The sequence below is a fragment of the Haemaphysalis longicornis genome, unplaced genomic scaffold (assembly GCF_048455015.1).
Source record: "Haemaphysalis longicornis isolate Haplotype H1 unplaced genomic scaffold, Haemaphysalis longicornis Haplotype H1 scaffold_2, whole genome shotgun sequence".
Taxonomy (NCBI): domain Eukaryota; kingdom Metazoa; phylum Arthropoda; class Arachnida; order Ixodida; family Ixodidae; genus Haemaphysalis; species Haemaphysalis longicornis.
Window position 1 is genome coordinate 205,290,428 of NW_027526295.1, and position 18,845 is coordinate 205,309,272.

The window sequence follows — 18,845 nt, forward strand, 5'->3', positions numbered from 1 at the left end:
CCAGCGCATTTTTTTTACCCGGATATGTTTCCGAAAAGACATTGTTCCTGTTCGAGAATATTATAATAAATTTTGCACGCTTATAACATTAATTGTCCTGGTTCTTGCATTGTGTCTCACCTGGCATGAGGAACCGTTGGCAGAACCACATTCCAGGCGTTACTCTAACCAAAAGTGAAGAGAGGCAATGCGGAATTGCTTCTCGACTCCTTTGAAGAAGCGAAAGCTGGAAGGTCATCGGTACGCATTCTATTAACGGTTTCTCGAAGGAACGAGTGACGAACCTCCGATTGCCAGCTGACGCCACCAGGCAGGAGAGCAGTGTGTCATACGGAGTCTTGCCTGGCCGACTGAGCAGCGCGAGGAAACGTATCTTAATTACGCCACCGATACACGCCTGAGTAACCACCGCGTGGGCGCTCCGCATGACGTCAGATAGTTTCGACTTTACGGCCGCTAGACCGGGAAGACCCGCTTTCGGGGTGTACTACAGCCACCGGCGGAGTAAACACTCGCCCTCCCTCCGAGCTGTACCTGGTAGGTCGACTCGCGTGCCAGGCGCTTGCTCACTGGCCGGCCAATGCGTGGCTTCGCTCTCCCACCTTTTTGAATCAGGGAGGTGGCTTTCACCTCCGCGAAACGCGCGCGCTCTCTTCAAGGACGAAGGTTGTCCGCCGCCGATCGCTGCACACCGTCACCGGAAAGTTGACTCAAGTCGCCACCCGACGCTGCCGTGGTACGCGGCGGGCCGTGCCTTTCACCGCGGAGACGCGCCAGAGACGCCAGCAATGCGCTCTCGGCGAGAGAGACCGCTCGCCGCGCTTTTGCACTGCAAGGGGGCTTGACGGCGGCGCGTTCTGCGCGTTCGCAGTGTAGCGGCGGAGAGGGAAAGTTAGAAAGGGCGCTTATTTCCAGTGCTGCGGCCGACGCTGCAACGTTGGCGCGATCTGTCTGCGCCCCGACTGGCGTGCACGTGCGACCGGGAAGAGACGAAACCACCAGCACCGCCACGCCGCCGCCGGATGCCGGCGTGCGACGGATGTTTGCCCCAAGGAACCGCGCGGTGCTTATCGTCGCGCCCTTTACTCCTTTATTCATGGACCGCGACGCGATCGGCAGGCGTAGCAGGGGGTTGTCGCCGCATGCCGCCGCCGGGGTGGTCCGCCGCCCTCGAGAAGAACTGCGCGCACCGGCCGCAACCGTGGCTCACCGGCCGCAACTGACAACACACGCCGTGGCCAGGAGGCGGCCGGCCGACGGTATGGCATGCCAACCTTCTTCAGTGCCGCGACCGGTAATGTTGTGGTGGACCCTGTTGCTGGCCGTGCCGTGGGCCGCGGGCTTCAACCTGGACACCCACTTCCCCGTGCTCCTTCAAGGCCCCGCCGGCAGTCACTTCGGATACTCGGTCGCGCTGCACAGGAGCCCCGGACTTGGCATGCAGTGAGTACGCGCGCTGACAGAGCCATCATTCGAACCCTCTGCTATTGTTGTAAGCGCGCACCTTGCGTCCGCATTCGTCGGACCTGTTGAGCCGGGAATCCTTGACGGGCACGTCACAGGAGAAAGACGACGCGCGGATGATTGTGTGCACAGGCATGTACGCGAAAGGTAGAAATGTTCGCAGGCAGAAGCGTTCAAAAAGGCTTTTTTCGTCGCTTTGATTCGTTGCATTATTATTATTATTATTATTATTATTTTTATTATTATTATTATTATTATTATTATTATTATTATTATTATTATTATTATTATTATTAGTAGTAGTAGTAGTAGTAGTAGTAGTAGTAGTAGTAGTAGTAGGAGTAGCCGTATTCGATCTGTTCGGTACCGCCTTTGCTTTGAAAATCGCATTTGAAGCGACGTCTGATAAGGGCATTTCCAATAATGAACAAGCACATGACTTCTCTTGCTGAAAAATGAATGCATTTTTGCCTAGCATCACCCGTGGAGCAGAAACATTTCGGCGAAAAACACAGATATAGCAAGCAAACATCATAGGTTAGGAAACAGCTAGTGGGGCGTTTTCTACGTCGAATTAGGAGACACAAACGGAGTTGTCAACAACTGGTAGGCCGTTGAAGGCACTGTAGAAGAAATGTAGAGCTTAGCACGTGCCCTTAACAGCATAATCGTCCTCGCCCTATTTATGTATAGTGCAGGACGAAGGCCTGTTACAAAGACTCCCAATCGCTCCGTCCCGCGCCACCCGAATCCATTCGTCGTCCCAGGATTTTCTCAGCTCGTCCCCCCATCGAGCTACCTGTCTTCCCGCTATACTCCTGCTTTCGTTCCTCAATAGCCATTCTGTTTCCCGGGTGACGCCCTATGTTTCTGTCTGCTAAGGTTCCACCGGAAGTACCCATTCGTAGTATACCCTTAGTTTCAAAGATTACTCCAAATAATGAACACAGATGACCAGTGGTCAGGTCACGATTGGTCGGAAGAGGGATTAACCGCTTGAAAATGGTTGTGATAATGATGATGATACACGGTATGTCCCACTTCCGCAAAGTATTCCGCAATCTGGCACAAGATCCGGGGCACTTTGAACAAATGCCTACAATTACTCCTCCGTGGTTACGGCGAGAAAAGGTGCTGCGCAGCCACGCAGCACTACCGATATGGCCTCACTTGGCAACGCACCAATGTGCTTTCTAAAACAACGTTGATACGTTCCTCTGATGGGAAGTTACGTACGACCAATGAACAGTACGACGATAGGGAGAAAAATACGCAGGTAACGAAGCGTGCAGTGCACGTACGGGTTATTACAAACAACAATATTGTAACGTTTAATATTGTAACGTTTGTGTCGTTTGTTGTTGCGGAGTAACGCCCCAGAGCTGCAATTGCGCGTGCCGCTGCTTTGGCCAGAATTGTTTGTTTTTCTTCTAGATTTTCGCACGTTGTTATTACTTTCAGAAGAGGCTGAGAGCAAACCAGGACGTAGTGCAGTACCCCATGAAGCCACTATGGGCAGCCTTCTTGAAACTGTACATAAACCGGCATTTAATCAGCAACGTGTTTTTGCGCGAAAGTTAACGACACTCAATCTCCAATGATTATGCCCATGGAAGATTTATTACACAGAGTCGGCCTCGTACAACGCTATGGTCTTTTATCTTTTAAGAAACGGTGTCCCTATCGAACATAATGTCCCTCGCGGCTTGGCGCGTGATGTCGCCGGACAGAAAACAGCTTTAAGACACTAATAAAAATCGCGTAGGAATAATTTGATCTTATATGGACTAACCGCCTCTTTCTACGAAAGCTAAGTTCAGTTGAAGGTAAAAGCACTTCGTTACTTTGATAGGCAGCTAGGTGAACCCATTAATTCTCTGAATCTAGTGGTTGAGCCAAAAACAAAAAAAAAAAAAAATAGCACAAGTGAAAGTGGGCGGTGCCTGACCTGACTGATCGAACTCACGCACACTCAGTGTCGCAGACATCTGGCCTTGTCATTCTCAACGCAAATTGCGAAGCATTAAAAGCGAAGTACACGAATTTGCAATGCTTGTTGCGATATCTACTCCCCGCATTATCACTGGCACAGTGTATTGGCTTCATAGTTCAATACGTGATAGAGTTTCTCCGCCTGGCTTTGGAGTGTATCGCAGCAACGGGGACCCGCCGGTGGGGGCGTTTTCGTGCTAATTGAATGGCAACAATAAAGGTAGTGCGTCGCTCTTTGAGGCGCAGGCTGGCTGCTTGAGAACTCGAACTTACATGAGAAAATATTCGTCCCAGGATGAGACATGTGTGGGATGTGGCAGGAATAAAGAAACAATTGACCACATAGTAATAGAATGCCAAAAGATTCAGCTGGCTAGAAGAATTGGGGGAAAGTCCTACTTCCTGAGGCACTGGTCTTCGCAATTGATGGAAGCATTAACAGGTCAGCAGTAGGTATTAGGAAGCAGAGGCTGGAGTATTGGTGGAAAAAGAGCAGGGAAGTCGATAAAGTGTCATCCCAGGAAGTGGTAGCGGCAGGGCAGAGTTAAAAAGAAATACGAGTTGAGGGTTAACTAAATTTAATTTTAAATGGGCTAGATGGCGCATGCCGTCACCTCTATGCAAAGGGGAGGTCTTTAATAATCATCATCATCAGTCCAGCCCGAAAGCTGAAGTGCTCTGACAGTGTCGTTCAAACACGCGAAATCGATACCTTGTGTAAGCTTCACCTAAACAATGGTCTCGGTATAACTATTGGTTCGTCTTATCGACCTCACGCATGCATCACGCGGATGTTTTTCAGTCTTTATCGGACTTCCCGTGTACTGTACTGTGATTACATACTATAGGTGGCGATGTCAACATGGCGCAATCGGCTTTGTTAAATGACAAATAGGTCTCGTCTGATTCGCCTGCTCTCTCATTAAGCTTTCGCGAACTGGTCCCGGCCAACGACCTTTTTTTTACAGTTTGGAAACGAGTCCACAATACAAGGTATACGGACAAGCTTTTGTTGTTGATCTGCTGCTATAGCAAAGGGGCAACCGCTAATTAAAGTTCTTAAATTAGTGACCATGATGACTACGTTCGTGGGTATTTGTTCCCGATTCATTGCAAAACTGCGCTCAGTAATAAAAAAAAAATTTTTTTTTTCTTCTGTAATACTGGTGATTATGCAGCTTTATCAAATGAACTTCAGTTTTTCCTACCGCAATTTATTGGAATGACTCAGTCCCATGATAGCGGTACATTATACGACGAACTGAAAATTAAATTGGTTTAAATTATCTCCTCACAAATAAACGTAATGATAAGCTATGGATGACTCGAGGTACCCCTCTGCTAACAAACAAAAATTTCGTCTCCTAAACGTGTACAAAAAAACAACAAAAAAACACACTACGGTAGTCATTTCAGATGCTATTCGGTAGTTGGCAAAGACACACAAATAAGACAAAGGTAAAAGGAAGGCAGGAAAAGTTAAGCAGGCTATAGCGTAGTCTGTTACCGTGCACGTGGGTATTGGGAAAGTGGCTAAGAACGAGACAACAGAAAAAGAAGGTGGAAGGAACAGAGCGTAGAGAAGGTGTGCCCAGCGTTGGGGCACTCGACACTGGAGTAACTCTCTCTTGTACAGGTTCGTACTTCCCGGACAGGGGACGCCTTTGTCGCCTTACCGGCAGATGACAAAGAAGTCCAGTGACGTAATATCTTCCCCTCAGAGAGCGGCCGCCGGTGGTCAAGGTTAGAGTTGTAAGTTTTCATGAAATTGTGAGGTGCGTGAAAAAAAAAGTTTTTTTTCATGTGTTTGAAGGAAAATATGAAAAATTGAAAAAAAAGAGACGATTCCGCACAAAACTAATAATCTCGACGTACTTCTTGAAGCAAAAGCCGTAGATGTCTTATCAAACGCGAGAAGTGACCGTAGTTGCTGGCTACTACAAGAATGACACCAAATTACGGCCGCCGTGAAAACAAAATAACTAAATTAAATATGCATAGAAACTTATTTTGGGTTCGAATCGGATTTGAACCCGGGTCGAAGCAGCCAAGTGTGGTAACTACAGTGCTAACCCGGTATACCGTACCAGGATGGAACAAGGATTATCCGGATGCGTGCCGCATGACAAGTGAACGTGACGGCACCGCAAACACGATGCAGCAGTGAAAAAGTCTTCAGTAATTTCTGGCTTTCGCCTTAAAATCACTTAAGAGACTTAAGTGCCAGATGAATTTTACCGTTAACACTAAAAAATAATATAATTGTTACATGCTGCATCAGAAAAGACCCAGCAATGCTCCACCTTTCAAAAGACTTAGGTGCCCGATGAATTTCCCCGATGAATATAATTGTTACGAGAAAAGTCCCAGCAGAGCTCCACTTCTCAAAAGACTTAGGCGTCCGATGAATTTTTTCTTTAACACTGAAAATAATATAATTGTTACATGCTGCATCAGAAAAGACCCAGCAGAGCTCCACCTTTCAAAAGACTTAGGTGCCCGATGAAATTCCCCGATGAATATAATTGTTACGCGAAAAGTCCCAGCAGAGCTCCACTTCTCAAAAGACTTAGGCGCCCGATGAATTTTTTCTTTAACACACAAAAAAATATAATTGTTACATGCTGCATCAGAAAATACCCAGCAGAGCTCCACCTTTCAAAAGACTTAGGTGCCCGATGAATTTCCCCGATGAAAATAATTGTTACGTGAAAAGTCCCAGCAGAGCTCCACTTCTCAAAAGACTTAGGCGCCCGATGAATTTTTTCTGTAACACTGAAAATAATATAATTGTTACATGCTGCATCAGAAAAGACCCAGCAGAACTCCACCTTTCAAAAGACTTAGGTGCCCGATGACTTTCCCCGATGAATATAATTGTTACATGCTGCATCAGAAAAGTCCCAGCAGAGCTCCACTTCTCAAAAGACTTAGGTGCCCTATGAATTTTCCCTGTTAACACTGAAAATGGTATAATTGTTACATGCTGCATCAGAAAAGCCCCAGCAGAGCTCCACTTCTCAAAAGTATTAGGTGCCCGATGAATTTTCCCGTTAACACTGAAAATGATATAATTGTTTGTGCTGCATCACAAAAGTCCCAGCAGAGCTTCCGCTCTCAAAATCTGCGCACGATTTCACGTCAAGGCATTGATTTCAAAAAGCGTTTCCCTCACTGCAGATTGGTCACATCACCACAAATTCCCCGGAGAAACTGTTTTTTCCCCAATATTACCCTGGTTAAAAAAATACAAGCAAACTAAAAAGCCATTCTTTCCAAACGTTTTTTTGTGTTTTTTTTTACTCCGCTCACATCTCTAGTCCAGGGGCCGCAGTGTTGACGAAGGCTGATGTCTTTCCAGTGAGAAACATGGGCACTCGCAAAAAATGTGCCGAATAGTCTCAGGCGTGCCGCAAACTTCACCCTCGTTATGTGCTGCCATTCCGATCAAGTATACATGTATAGGCATTTTTGGATGCCATTTGCAGAGACGGCAAACAAAGAAAAGTTGCATCAGATCGGGGCAGACTTGGGCGAAGGAGATGTTGAACGCGCGGTCAAGGACGCCGATACGGGCATTCTTGGGTAGTCCATTTGGAAAGTGTTGTCTCCCGGGCAGGTATGCGCAGAGCTCTATCTGTGTCAGTGCTAGATAACGGAATGTGCGTAATCGCCGCTCTTTGATGGGCCGAAAGGGCGGCAACGCCCGCACCTTGTTGCCGACAATGTTACTGGGAAGCCACCGAACGACAATGTCGTATAACCCGCTTGGGCCGCACGGTCGTTTCCTGTCAGGAGTTCGTTCATGAAGTCCACGACACGGTACTGACTGAATGAAATGAAGCGCAGGCTTCGAGTCACATAAAATCGCCCCTCATCGGCATACGTTTTGCTCAATGGCGTAGAGGACGCAACGGATCGCCGTTTCTGTAGCCGTGGAAGATGCCGGACGGGCTATCTTTAATTTGGCAGAAAGAAACAGGGTGGTATGACAACAGCGCCGGCCGAACCAGATGTTGTTATAGACTCGTCGGTGTAATTATGGGTATGGTCACTGTTGTGTCGTAAAGGTGAACCAAATTTAGCTGCTGTGATGCCGGCGTTGACAGATCGCATTTTTTTCTTAATGCCTAGAATGTGAAGGCGCACTCGAGGCTAGGTTCGCAACAAAAGGCTTTAAAGAAAATTTCTTTGTTCTTTAGGAGTGAAGCTTAAATTAGCTTCACGGCTTCTTGACAGTGTGCTTCTTGATGCAGTTAAGTACCTCGCTGTTTACTTCACGCCTAACCTAATCTGGAAGAAAGCAGATTGAGCATGTTCTTCCATCTCCCGTGTGCTAAACGTTCTTCGACGCCATTTTGGGCAGTCCCCCTCTGAAGTGCAACCTATAATTCATCCATTTAAGGTCCATCACGGAGTGCGCCACTGCCATGTCGGACCGACCACTTACCTATTTATGAGAAATTTTAGGGAATGTCCAAAACCACGCCACCGGCTTTGTCGTGGGTGATTATAATTTCCGTACCAGTATATCCTTGCTCAAAAAACAGTACGCCGCATGCAAAAGTTTCTTTGCTTTATCGTGCCTTTTAATTAAAGAAAAACTGGCATTAATCCTAACACCTTTTTGTTTACCCCACCAGTGGCGTAGCCAGAATTTTTTTTCGGAGGGTGTTGATCAACGCGCGTAAAAAAACGAGAAAAGACATTCTCCGCCGATGCAATATCTTATTTTCGTTTTCTCATCTTATTCTCGTTTTTACGTTTAAGTTTTTAAAGCATGGGCGGAAAAAAGGCCGATGGGGGAGGGGGGGAGGGCCACCAATAAAATTTTGGGGGTGTTCTGACACCGAACCTCCCGATCCCGGGTACCCCCACCCCTTGTGGGTGGGTACCCCCGGGTACCCGATCCCGGGTACCCCCACCCATTGGTGAGCCACCAATAAAATTTTGGGGGTGTTCTGACACCGAACCTCCCGATCCCGGGTACCCCCACCCCTTGCACCCCACATTTTGTATCGAAACGATGACTGAAGTTGTATCGAGCTAGAAAATTCGCGAAACATCCTCTCGTACGGACGTTTTTAAGGATTAATTCTGCACTCATTCCTAGTTGCGTAGTTTACTCCGCCTGTGAGCGCTTTTTGCGAAGTTAGTTTTTGTTTAGTTGTGTATTTGCCCGGTTTTAGTTATGTTTTTAGTCTCTGCCATGTACATGAATCATGAATATTTGGGAATTTCCCCGCTGCTATAACGCCTTCTCAGCGCTGCAGGGAACTCTAAATAAATTAACGTTGAAGTTCGTTAACTTGCAACGGTGCAGCTTTTATGCGGGCTATTTTTATTTATTCTCACTATATAAAGGCGGATAGTATTCGATGCGATAACCCTATTTCCAACATTGTTACTTGATTAAAGTTTTTAACATTAATCATGAAGACGCACCATTAGAAACGCCGGAAGCTCACTGAAATCAACTTGTGGTGAACCCCAGATCCTACATTTTTTGGGGTTTGTTTTATCTCATAGAAATAATGTATCAACGAGTGCAAAATAACAAGGCAAACGTTTTATGAAAACGAAGTTGTACAGGATCGCTTTTGAGTTCTTATGCTAAATACTAGACAGACTCACGCGTGAAGTGCAGAATGTCTGTTGGCGCTTGCGAGCTTCATGAGTTACCACAAGGATTCCATGAACAGTGTTCGCTTATGTAACATTCCACATACGAAACTGTTTCATTTCTTCGGGTATAATTTCTGCAGCGATATTCTGAAGCGGTAATTGGCAGCTCATTATCAGCAGCCCACTAAGAGGGTTCAACTTAAATTGAGAATGACTCAGCGGGCAATCGGAAAATGATAGGTGTAACATTAAGGGACAAGAAGAGAGCGGAGTGGGTCAGGGAGCAAACTGGTGTTAAAGACATATTAGTAGAAATTAAGAAGAAGAAATGGACTTGGGCAGGGCATGTAATGCGAAGGCAAGATAACCGCTGGTCATTAAGGGTAACAGAGTGGATCCCTAGAGAAGGCAAGCGTTGCAGGGGGCGGCAGAAAGTTAGATGGGCAGATGAGATCAAGAAGTTTGCGGGGATAAATTGGTCACAGTTGGCACAGGACCGAGGTAATTGGAGAATAATGGGAGAGGCCTTTGCCCTGCAGTGGGCGTAGACAAACTGGTGATGATGATGATGATGATCAGCAGCCCATCGCTGGAATTTAAAATATTCTTCAATCGCTGATCCTCGTAATAGCGCCGAGAGAATCGCTTGCGATGGTATGATGAAATATCTAAGGCACAGACAGCTCTGCTTTTCCAGTCCTTTGTTATGCGTGTTTTCCTAAACCTGCATGGTTGGACCGCGGGCCCATCAGATTCACGTCGGGGTTTTCACTCCAAGGCTATTCGAATAAAGGAATTACAGTGAACTCTTGTTGATACGTTTTTCACGGGAACCGGAAAATAAAACGTAATATGCGAAAATCGTATTATCCAAAGGGGTTAAAAAATTAGGAAAATATGCACACTCTGTCAGCAACTCCCTTCCATTGAGCACCATTGAAGTAGCCGGCCAATTTGCGCGGCACATTCTTCTTTTCAATGTGCAGGAGTAAAATTTTTCTGAAACGTAAAAATAGAAACTGCTGTTATTTTTTGTTTCGTGGGAACCTGTTTTTTTACGACAATTCGTGTCATGCCTTAAATAGGTGAAGCCAGCCGCCAGACGCTTGGAAATCTTCGATGTCCATTTGTCAACTTTTTAGCGTAGGACTGACCCGCTGACGTTCTCTCCTGCTGCTTTAACTTGCTTGAACCATGGAAGAAGGACGTCTTCTGGGGTGAATACCATACGTTTCGCTACATGACGTGGTGCATCGCCTGATCGTGTCATCATCACTGAAAGGAGTGGCCACGCCTATAGGCGTGTCCGCTCCTTCCAGTAATGATGACACGATCAGGCGTATCAGGAAGCATCGCTGCCAGGCGCATACACCTGGCAGCGATGCCTTCCCCCTGAAAACACGAAAAACCAGTGCTGGCGCGGCCTCAGCGACTGTGCAAAGTACAAATCGCGGTTTGTTGGAACGCGGTTTAAGCTAGTATCGGGGAGAGTAAACGTAAGATTTCTGGAAATGTCGAACGAGATCCACTTTGGTGGTCGTATTATCCAATCTTTGGAAAAAAAATGTAATCGTTTTAAATGCAATAAACGCATGATTTCCAAGGGTCGTTGGCCGGGAACGAAAAGAAAAACATATTAGGCCGAAAAAGGTATTTTGCCGAATCGTATCAACGAGATTTCATTGTATTACCTCTGACAGGAATACTTGTTACTGCAAAGCATGCAGCCGTGACTTATGGCTGTTACGGTGCGTTTTCAGTCTATCAAGCCGTCTCGTGAATGAACTTGAAGGCTCACAAAACCATGCTGTACAAGTTAAGTAGAGGTACAAGTGTTTTCTGGGTAGATATTTTCGCGCTTGTTCATCTGCTGGGCCGAATATACACATTCCAGCCGTGGACGATCACGGCTTATTTCAGCTTATTTCAGGCCTAGCGTGCTACCTTACATGTGTCCAACGTGGTCGTCACAATGAGTTCGAAGAACGCCCAAGTCAGTTCCATACGTAACGTTTGATAGAGAATCGCTGCTATAGGATGCAGTGCTTTTTTGTAACAAGCAAGGAAATCGGGACGTTCGCGCATGCGCATACGCGGAATGATTGGAACCAGTCTGCGGTGTAATAATGGTCAGGAAGATGGAAAAACATACTGTAAGCATATGTACTTGCCCTTCAATTAGGAACATATTGATGGTAGCGCACTTACACACGGGCACCAAGAAAAGAGACGACAAACCACAGAAGTGACAACTAGCACAGTTGTCACTTCTTTTTTTTAATTACTTCTGCGTATGGTGGACTCTGAAACCGTAACACAGCTAAGTGCCGAGAACCTTTTGAACTGCTCAAGGTTGTCCTCATTGACAGATATTCGACAGGTCGTGCTATAATTAAATGAAATGCCGTAAAAGTTCTCAAGCGAGCGCGAAGGGGACCCCAGAACGCTTTCAGGCACCCTGTAACTCTGAACTTGGAGGGCTGTGCCCTCTTATTCTTTTTACGCCATTTTTAGTGGCTCTATATTTAGTGGCTCTAACCACGCGCGCTTAGTTCCCCGTGCAAGGACACGGTTGAGGGAGACCGACGGAATCCTCGCTCGTGACTATCGTCATGCATGGGGCACGTGATCGTGGGCGTGTGCCTCTGTGTGCTATTGAAAAGGGACAAAGGAGGTTCGCCTGTCCGATGGTACATACCGTACAACGAAGTGCATCAGGCAATTCTGCTCCAGGCTTGCTTTCGTTTTACTTACCACGCGTGGAAATACATGAGCACGTTATGAAACCATGCAGGAAAACTGGGCTCTTGGAAAACGTACGTACAATTATATTCACACCTACTCTCCCCGCACACTTCTCATGTGTTACTACATGGCAACCTTAACTGGTGTCTATGAGGGACACATGATCAGACGAGTAATAACAGTTTGCGGTGTACTCAATATCGTTACAGCAGTGCTTTTAGTAGCGGCAACCAGTGGCGTAGCCAGAAATAATTTTAGGGGGGTGTTTACGCCACCGGTAAGAAAAAAAAATGAGAAAAGGGATCCTGCGCAGAAACGACATTCATCTTCGTGCATTAGTAATGTCCAAGGGTTCATTGTTTCAGTGGCTATGATGTCTGTACAAAAATACAGGCATACGGCACTCCGAAGAACCAGATTTCCAACAAACCAACACTTTTTATTTTTGTGTTTACCCTTTAATAAATTGTTGCGGTTTGTAAATAGCATGGGAGAAAAAAGCCCAAAAGACGGTGGAGAAGGAGATACGGGGCTGAGAAAATTTCGGGGGGTGCTCCGACACCGAAACCACCGAAACACCCCCCCCCCCCCTTTCTTAGCTCCTGGCGGCAACGATTCTTTTAAGTTTTTGGCAAGCGAGTTAGCAACCATCGGGGGCGTGAAAAAGCTGTCACCAGAGCCGTTGGTGCAGGCATATCGCTTGCGGGCGTCGGCACGCAACTCGGCACATATCTCACGGGAACAGGATGCCCGTATGACCTATTGACAGCGGGGCTACGCTTTCTCCGGGAGTGCGTGTACACCGCTGGCCCGATAAGGGGCAGCGGCGCGAAAGCGCTCGCCCGAGAGATGTGGGTGGGGATGACGCGAGACATGTAAACGCACCACCGCTTGCAGCGACTGTGCGTACACAAGACACACGCGCAGACAGCAGGTTAGGCGTCCTGACGCGCCCCGACGCCCCCGCCCTTTGGGTCCTGTATCACACATGAGCGCACGTAAAAAGGAAGCGCCCCACCCTGCTCGCCGCGATTTCAAAAGATCCGCGAGAAAAGCGACATGATTGACGAGTGTACTGTACATAAGAGGTTGCGGACATGCTTGTGCGTTTCCCCCCTCGTTTGCACACACTAAGGCGCGTATTAGGGCGTCAGTTTTGTTCGTGGGTTTTGTTTGTATGTTTGTTGTCTTTACGGACGCCTAGGATATTTTATTCCGGTACATCGCACTCTGGAATTTTTAGTAGGCACAACAAGATGCCCCAACAAGACTGCCACATTCGCTGTGCACTGACACCAACGGTGGCGGTCAGTGCGAAATCTCCGTGCGAAGCTGTTGGCTTAAGCGGATTTTTTGGGGGGGGATTGAGTCCGTGAAATCCAGAGAGACGTTCCTACGTTGTTCGAATTAACCAAGTTAATCTAAATAAGCATGTATACATTAAACATACAGTCAAAGATCGTTAATTCGAACTGCAAGGGGAAGCCGTCCTAGTTAGAATTGAGTAAAGTTTGAACTGGCGAATGTAAAGAACAACAGCACATTGGGAAGCAACAGGCTATGTTAACAATGTATTGCTTGAAAAAGTCCACGATTGCAGCTTGCCTTTTGTCCTTTAACGTGACAGCTGCAGCATTATTGCTCTAACGAGCGAATAGGGCGGATGACCTTTTCTCCGCCTTCTTCAAAACCGAAGAAGGGACAGGAGGCATTCGCTCCATCCTGGACTTCAACATTGGAGGTCGACTTTGATGCTCCTCCTGCTGCTCGTCTTCGCCACTGGTACCGACAGGTTCTGTACATCTGACCTGAGAAATGTTGTCATTATCTGTCAGCGCACTGCACGCGCCTGCACTCGTGTCCACGTCGACGCAGTTTGCAAAGGAGATGTCTTCCAAAACTTCCGCCAGGGGTGCGGTGTCGCCATTTGCGAGCGCAGGCGGCTGGTTTCCTTGCAGAGCTTGCGTGCGAAGTCGCAGTGGCGATAGCAATTTGCTATTGTAACCACTATCACTTGCACCAACGCACGCAGTGTTGGCAGCAGGTGCGTTAATCTGGCCCTGTGTCAGGTGCCAAGCCGCCAACGCGGTGGCGCGTATTCGCTCTACTTCTCGTATTCTGGTCACGTTATCCATCCTCGCATAACATCTCTCCAGCTTACTCCGCGTACCTGACTATGCACAAAAATGCCTTGCACGTTGTCTGTTTTTCGACTCCATGACGCGTCGTATCCATGTGGCACACATCTCGACACCTTGTGCTAATGTCAACGTAGACAGTGCCACGTGCCGCCTTCAGCGTACCTTCCAGCTTGATCCCCTCTCCCCTCCTTCGTTCACAGAGCCCTGGTGGGCGCCATCCGTGCCAACTTTTCCCATCCCCGCTGGCAAGGCATCTACGAGCCTGGCGTCCTCTACCGCTGCCCGCTACTCGAAGCGGGCCGACCGTGCAGCCAAGTCCTCGTAGATGTCACAGGTAAGCAGACAGTATGTGCAGCGTATGGGCTATAGCTATACAGACACTACATGCACAAGTTATTTATGTGGATCAGCGCCCTCCCATGCTTTGCGTTTGTTGCGTCAGCAATAGATGAGGCAGATCGGCCAAACTTTGCGTCGATACGTCAATGGAGCGGGCGGCAGAAGAGCACAGGTTAGAACGAGAGGGTGGAGCGAGCGTGCGGAGAGAGCTGCTTTTGATAGTGGACAGAGTTGCTTCGCAACCATATCTTGCTCCGTGTTCGCAACGCTGGCTACGTTGCCGGGGAGACGAATAGTCGGAGCGCGTCTCACCACTTGCCTCTGCCAACGCGCGCGCACGCCGGTTCGGTCGCACCCGCATCTCGACGGGTTCCTTGACTCCCCCCACCGCTTGTTGTACGTGTTGCAAAAGCGAATCTGCAGCCACAGCGGGCGACAAAAAAGAAATGCATGGGTATAACGATGACTATATACATGCGGGTGCTGGGGAACAACAAAATGCAGCCAGTGCAGCTACTAAAGAAAACAAACGTGGTCACTGAGGAAGTTAGAGTACTAAGCACGGCTAGCACGGTGTACGAGGTATACGTGCTTTAATAAACGCCGCATCGTGTGCTTCTGAAGCCGGAGCAAGATGTGTGCATCTGGCCAAGCCTAAAATTCGCGAGGTAGAGGAACAGGATTGCTCATGCGTCCTTAACTATCCACCAATGGATTTCATTTTAATGAGTAGCATTCTTTGCCGAGTACCCCCACAGCCAGAACCGTGTAACGCCCTGCATTTCCGAAAAAGAAATGCAGATTTGGCGGAAGTAACTGCTCTAATCGTTATAATAGCGTAAATTGAAATAATTGGTCGAACAGAACTTTGAAAAACGAAAAAATCAGGAAAACATAAAAAATAAAATTTTCACAAAAATGGTCTGACAAAATCGTAAATATGCATCTTATACCTCTTCCTCCAAAACCCAAGAATAAAAAAAAAAAAATAAAAACGTTCAGAATACGAATGAGAAAATAAATGATCCAACTCTGCGGTAAGCTTTGCATCTCTGAAAAAAAAAAACACAATTGGCGAAGCAAACGCACTTCATCGCTGTAATGGTATATATTTACATCATTGGCGAAAAGAAACAGAAGAAAGCTTAAGAACATTTAAATAATCCAATGACGCTCGCTACGCACAGCCATATTTGGCTGCAAAGAACTCACACTCAAGAGAAGCGGCATAAGAATTGTTCGCATTAGTAGGCAGTGGTCTAAATTTCTGCAGATTATTTTTGTTGAAGGCTTTCATGCAAAGCGAGTGTTATTTGAATATCCAAGATCAATTTGGAAGCTGATTGTATATTTTTTTTCTCATAATTGTTAACACATTGAAGCTAGTTTTTTGTCTTTTTCAGTAGTGCCTCATTTAGGGTGCATGTATTCCTGGATGCTGCAGATACGGTTTGGCCACATCTAGCGGGAGACTTTGCGGATAGGCACACCCTAAAACATGAATATGCGCATTACCAAGATCAGTCAACGGAAAATTTGGGCTACAGCTATAAAAAGCACAGGCGCGAAACGTAGGGTGTGCCGTTACGTGAGTTTATCAAATTGTACCCGTATATGCAAGCATACGCCCTTAGCACGCGAGCAAGATTGAAAATTGAAAGCTTATTTAAGGTTCGAAATATTTGCTGTACCAGGCACCATCATGCCCATTGCAATTACCGGCTATTTGCAAAAGAGTACTCATCAACATTTAAGACACATACAGTCTTTGTCAAAATTTTCTAGGCCAAGCCGGGAATGCGCAGGCCGCAAAAAAATCAATGGGCAAGTTTACCTCCCGAGCGAGGCTGGAAGGTTTTATGCAGAAAAGCTAGAGAAAACACCTTTCTTTCTTACCGTCATAAAATATTGTTGTCACATTTAAAGGTACAGCCTATTTTTTGAATTCTTTGTGGTCGAGAAGGCTTAGGATTGGATTAGAAAATTTTGGATTAGAAAAAATTAGAAAATTGGATTTGAACAGGCACACGGTAGCAGCCGTACGCCTGTAACTGGAGCTCGGAATCCGTCGTTTGTTAAAACCGATGCATTTTCTTGCCGTCCGTATGAGAGCTTGAGTATTTTTTATAAAGAAATTAATTAAAATTCCAGCCATTACAGGCTGCGACATTAATCATAACTCAATCAAGCCTGACTTACAAAAGTTGAGCTTTTATTTATTCATTTCAGGAAATGAAAATCATGAAGATATTGTTGAAACAATGCGCTACCAAGACTTGAAGGACAACATGACCCTTGGAATGTCCCTAGATGTGTCACCTGATGGAAGTGTTGTGGTGAGTCTCTGGGTACTAGTCCTTACTCACTTCTATTTATACGCACTACAGGGCACAGTGTTAATGGGAAGGAGTAGCAATTTAAACAGCCAATAAAAATTTATTGCCTCTTTTCCAAAGCAAAGAGACATTAAGCCTCATGCAAGGTATAGCCATAGTCATCGACATTCAGCGGTTAGAAGTGCGCTCCCGGTGGGATTTTACCTGAGAAATGCTTTAGCCTTCGTGGTATCCTGCTTTCGGCGCTGAAGTCACAAAAATATTGATGTCGGCAGAGTGCAGGTGCTCGCTTTTACATTTATCTTGGTGCTTCCGCTAGGGTCGCGAAATGCAACACTTTATCTCATCCTGTAGCATTTTGCGGACTGCAGTTCATTTTTATGTGCTCTTCTGGGTTGTCATTTTTGTTGAACGAAGGGGCAAATAATGAGAAACTGTCGTCACTCGAACTGCAAGGCGTAATAAAGCCGGAAACAGCACATCCTTTCGCTCGTCGCAGTGCTCCGACCTTGCTCTTTCCTGAAAGGAGTGACGCTAAAAGCGCGAAGATCCTGCACGGACAGGAAAGACCACGAACGCTGCCCGCTGTTCGCGAATGCATTCGAAGAAATAATGAATTGGAATTCCCCCGTGACGTAGATCACTGCCCTCTTTGTAGACAGTGATATTAAATCAGAGTGTTTGGCTCGAAAGGGTGGGACTTAGAAAAAATGGAACAGACCCTTATAAATAACGTTGAAATGACGCGAACACCCAACCTCCGATTTTTTTTCCAGGCAGCACTAAAGCGAGTGCTAGTGCTACTTATGGCGAATTTTTTCCCCTTCTGTAACCCATATCCCCCCCCCCCCCCTAAAAAAATTCAGGCTACGGCCCTGGTGAACTGAATAAGCCTTAGAACAGGCCTAGAACGTTCACCTGTCATTTTGCTTGTTACGGAAATTAAAACGTGAGCCGTGTACTTGCAAAATAAATTCATTTAGACAGAAACCACTTTCCTGCTCAGGTATGCGCGCCTCTCTGGAAAAACCAAAAGTGGCATGGGGTCCACTTAGCCAACGGAGCTTGCTACGTGCTCGACCAAAATCTCATGAAACCAAAGAAACTCGTACCGCTCGTCAAAAGAAGTGAGTATTTTACTGTTTTTCACAACAACCGTATTGTTGTGCATGCCTCAAAAGCGAAGCGAAAGGTCGGAGAAGCCTCACGCAGATTACCTTCCTATTTTAACTGGCATACTCGACAGGACAAGCAAACAAACAAAAAAAGAGAGCATGCATGTGCATGACGATTCTCTGCAGGATGATTTTTAAGCACGAAATAGTAAATTTCCACCAAGTAGCGCCTTAATGTGCGCCTTCAGGGCTCACAAGCTTGCTTGAACATAGAAAAATGCATACAAAAGAAAAAAAAAACAACTTGCTTAAACGTTAGCCTTCAGTCTGCCTATTTAAAGAATTCGCCGCTTAGTACGTAATTTTTCACGGTGTAGCTTGCAGTGTTTCACAATTGATATCGTCATGAATGATACTTTGAATGGACAAGGCCTGTCGGCGCAATTATAGGTATGCCTGTGTATGTTGCTTTTGCTTTGACGCACTATTGCGTTCTTCTTAATTCAAGCAAATTTATACTTCTTGGCGTTAAATTACAGCATGAAAATGCGCTCGAATATGGTTTGTCCAATGACAACATTCTTGTGCCTTTCCTCTGATTACCATTCATGTGACAAAACTCCGCACAAAATTTTCACCCCGAAGTGCTGGGCGTAACCGACACGTTGACCGCCCAACGTTTGGTTTGAGATAGTAGAATGTGGTGTCGAGAAACCTGCTCCGTTTGTTTGCCTGCATGGAATGGAACTGTGTATGCGAAGTGCGTTGCATTGATGTGAGCAGGTCACGCCGACATCTGCTTCCTTGTCACTAATTGGCTGACGCCCGCCTGAATGTGCCTGCCAGCATTTTGTTGCACTGTGGTGAGTCAATTTCTCCGTTCTGAGAACTCTCCTGGCATTGCGCAGCGTAGTAATATGCACGATGGCACGTTATGCGCACTCAGTGGCGCTTGGCGCACTCCTCGCTCTCATATGATCTCGGCTTCAGTCAATTGGTTTTCGTCTGTAGGTGCCTGAAATGAAGCAGAAGGGAAAATGGCATGGGCCTTTGGATGAAGCGAACTACTATGCATGAAAAAAAAAAAA

At 46.5% G+C, this 18,845-nt stretch overlaps 1 protein-coding gene across 1 annotated transcript in view; it reads left to right on the top strand.

Annotated features, from left to right (window-relative positions):
- Window positions 1-930: 930 nt before the first annotated feature.
- LOC144169803 (integrin alpha-9-like) overlaps window positions 931-18,845 on the top strand; it is a 66,745-nt gene continuing 48,830 nt past the window's right edge. The window contains exons 1-4 of the mRNA XM_077699162.1: window positions 931-1,443; window positions 14,168-14,301; window positions 16,536-16,642; window positions 17,649-17,769. Coding sequence (XP_077555288.1) covers window positions 1,040-1,443; window positions 14,168-14,301; window positions 16,536-16,642; window positions 17,649-17,769 — 766 coding nt within the window. The 5' untranslated portion in view covers window positions 931-1,039. The remainder of the gene's footprint in view (window positions 1,444-14,167; window positions 14,302-16,535; window positions 16,643-17,648; window positions 17,770-18,845) is intronic.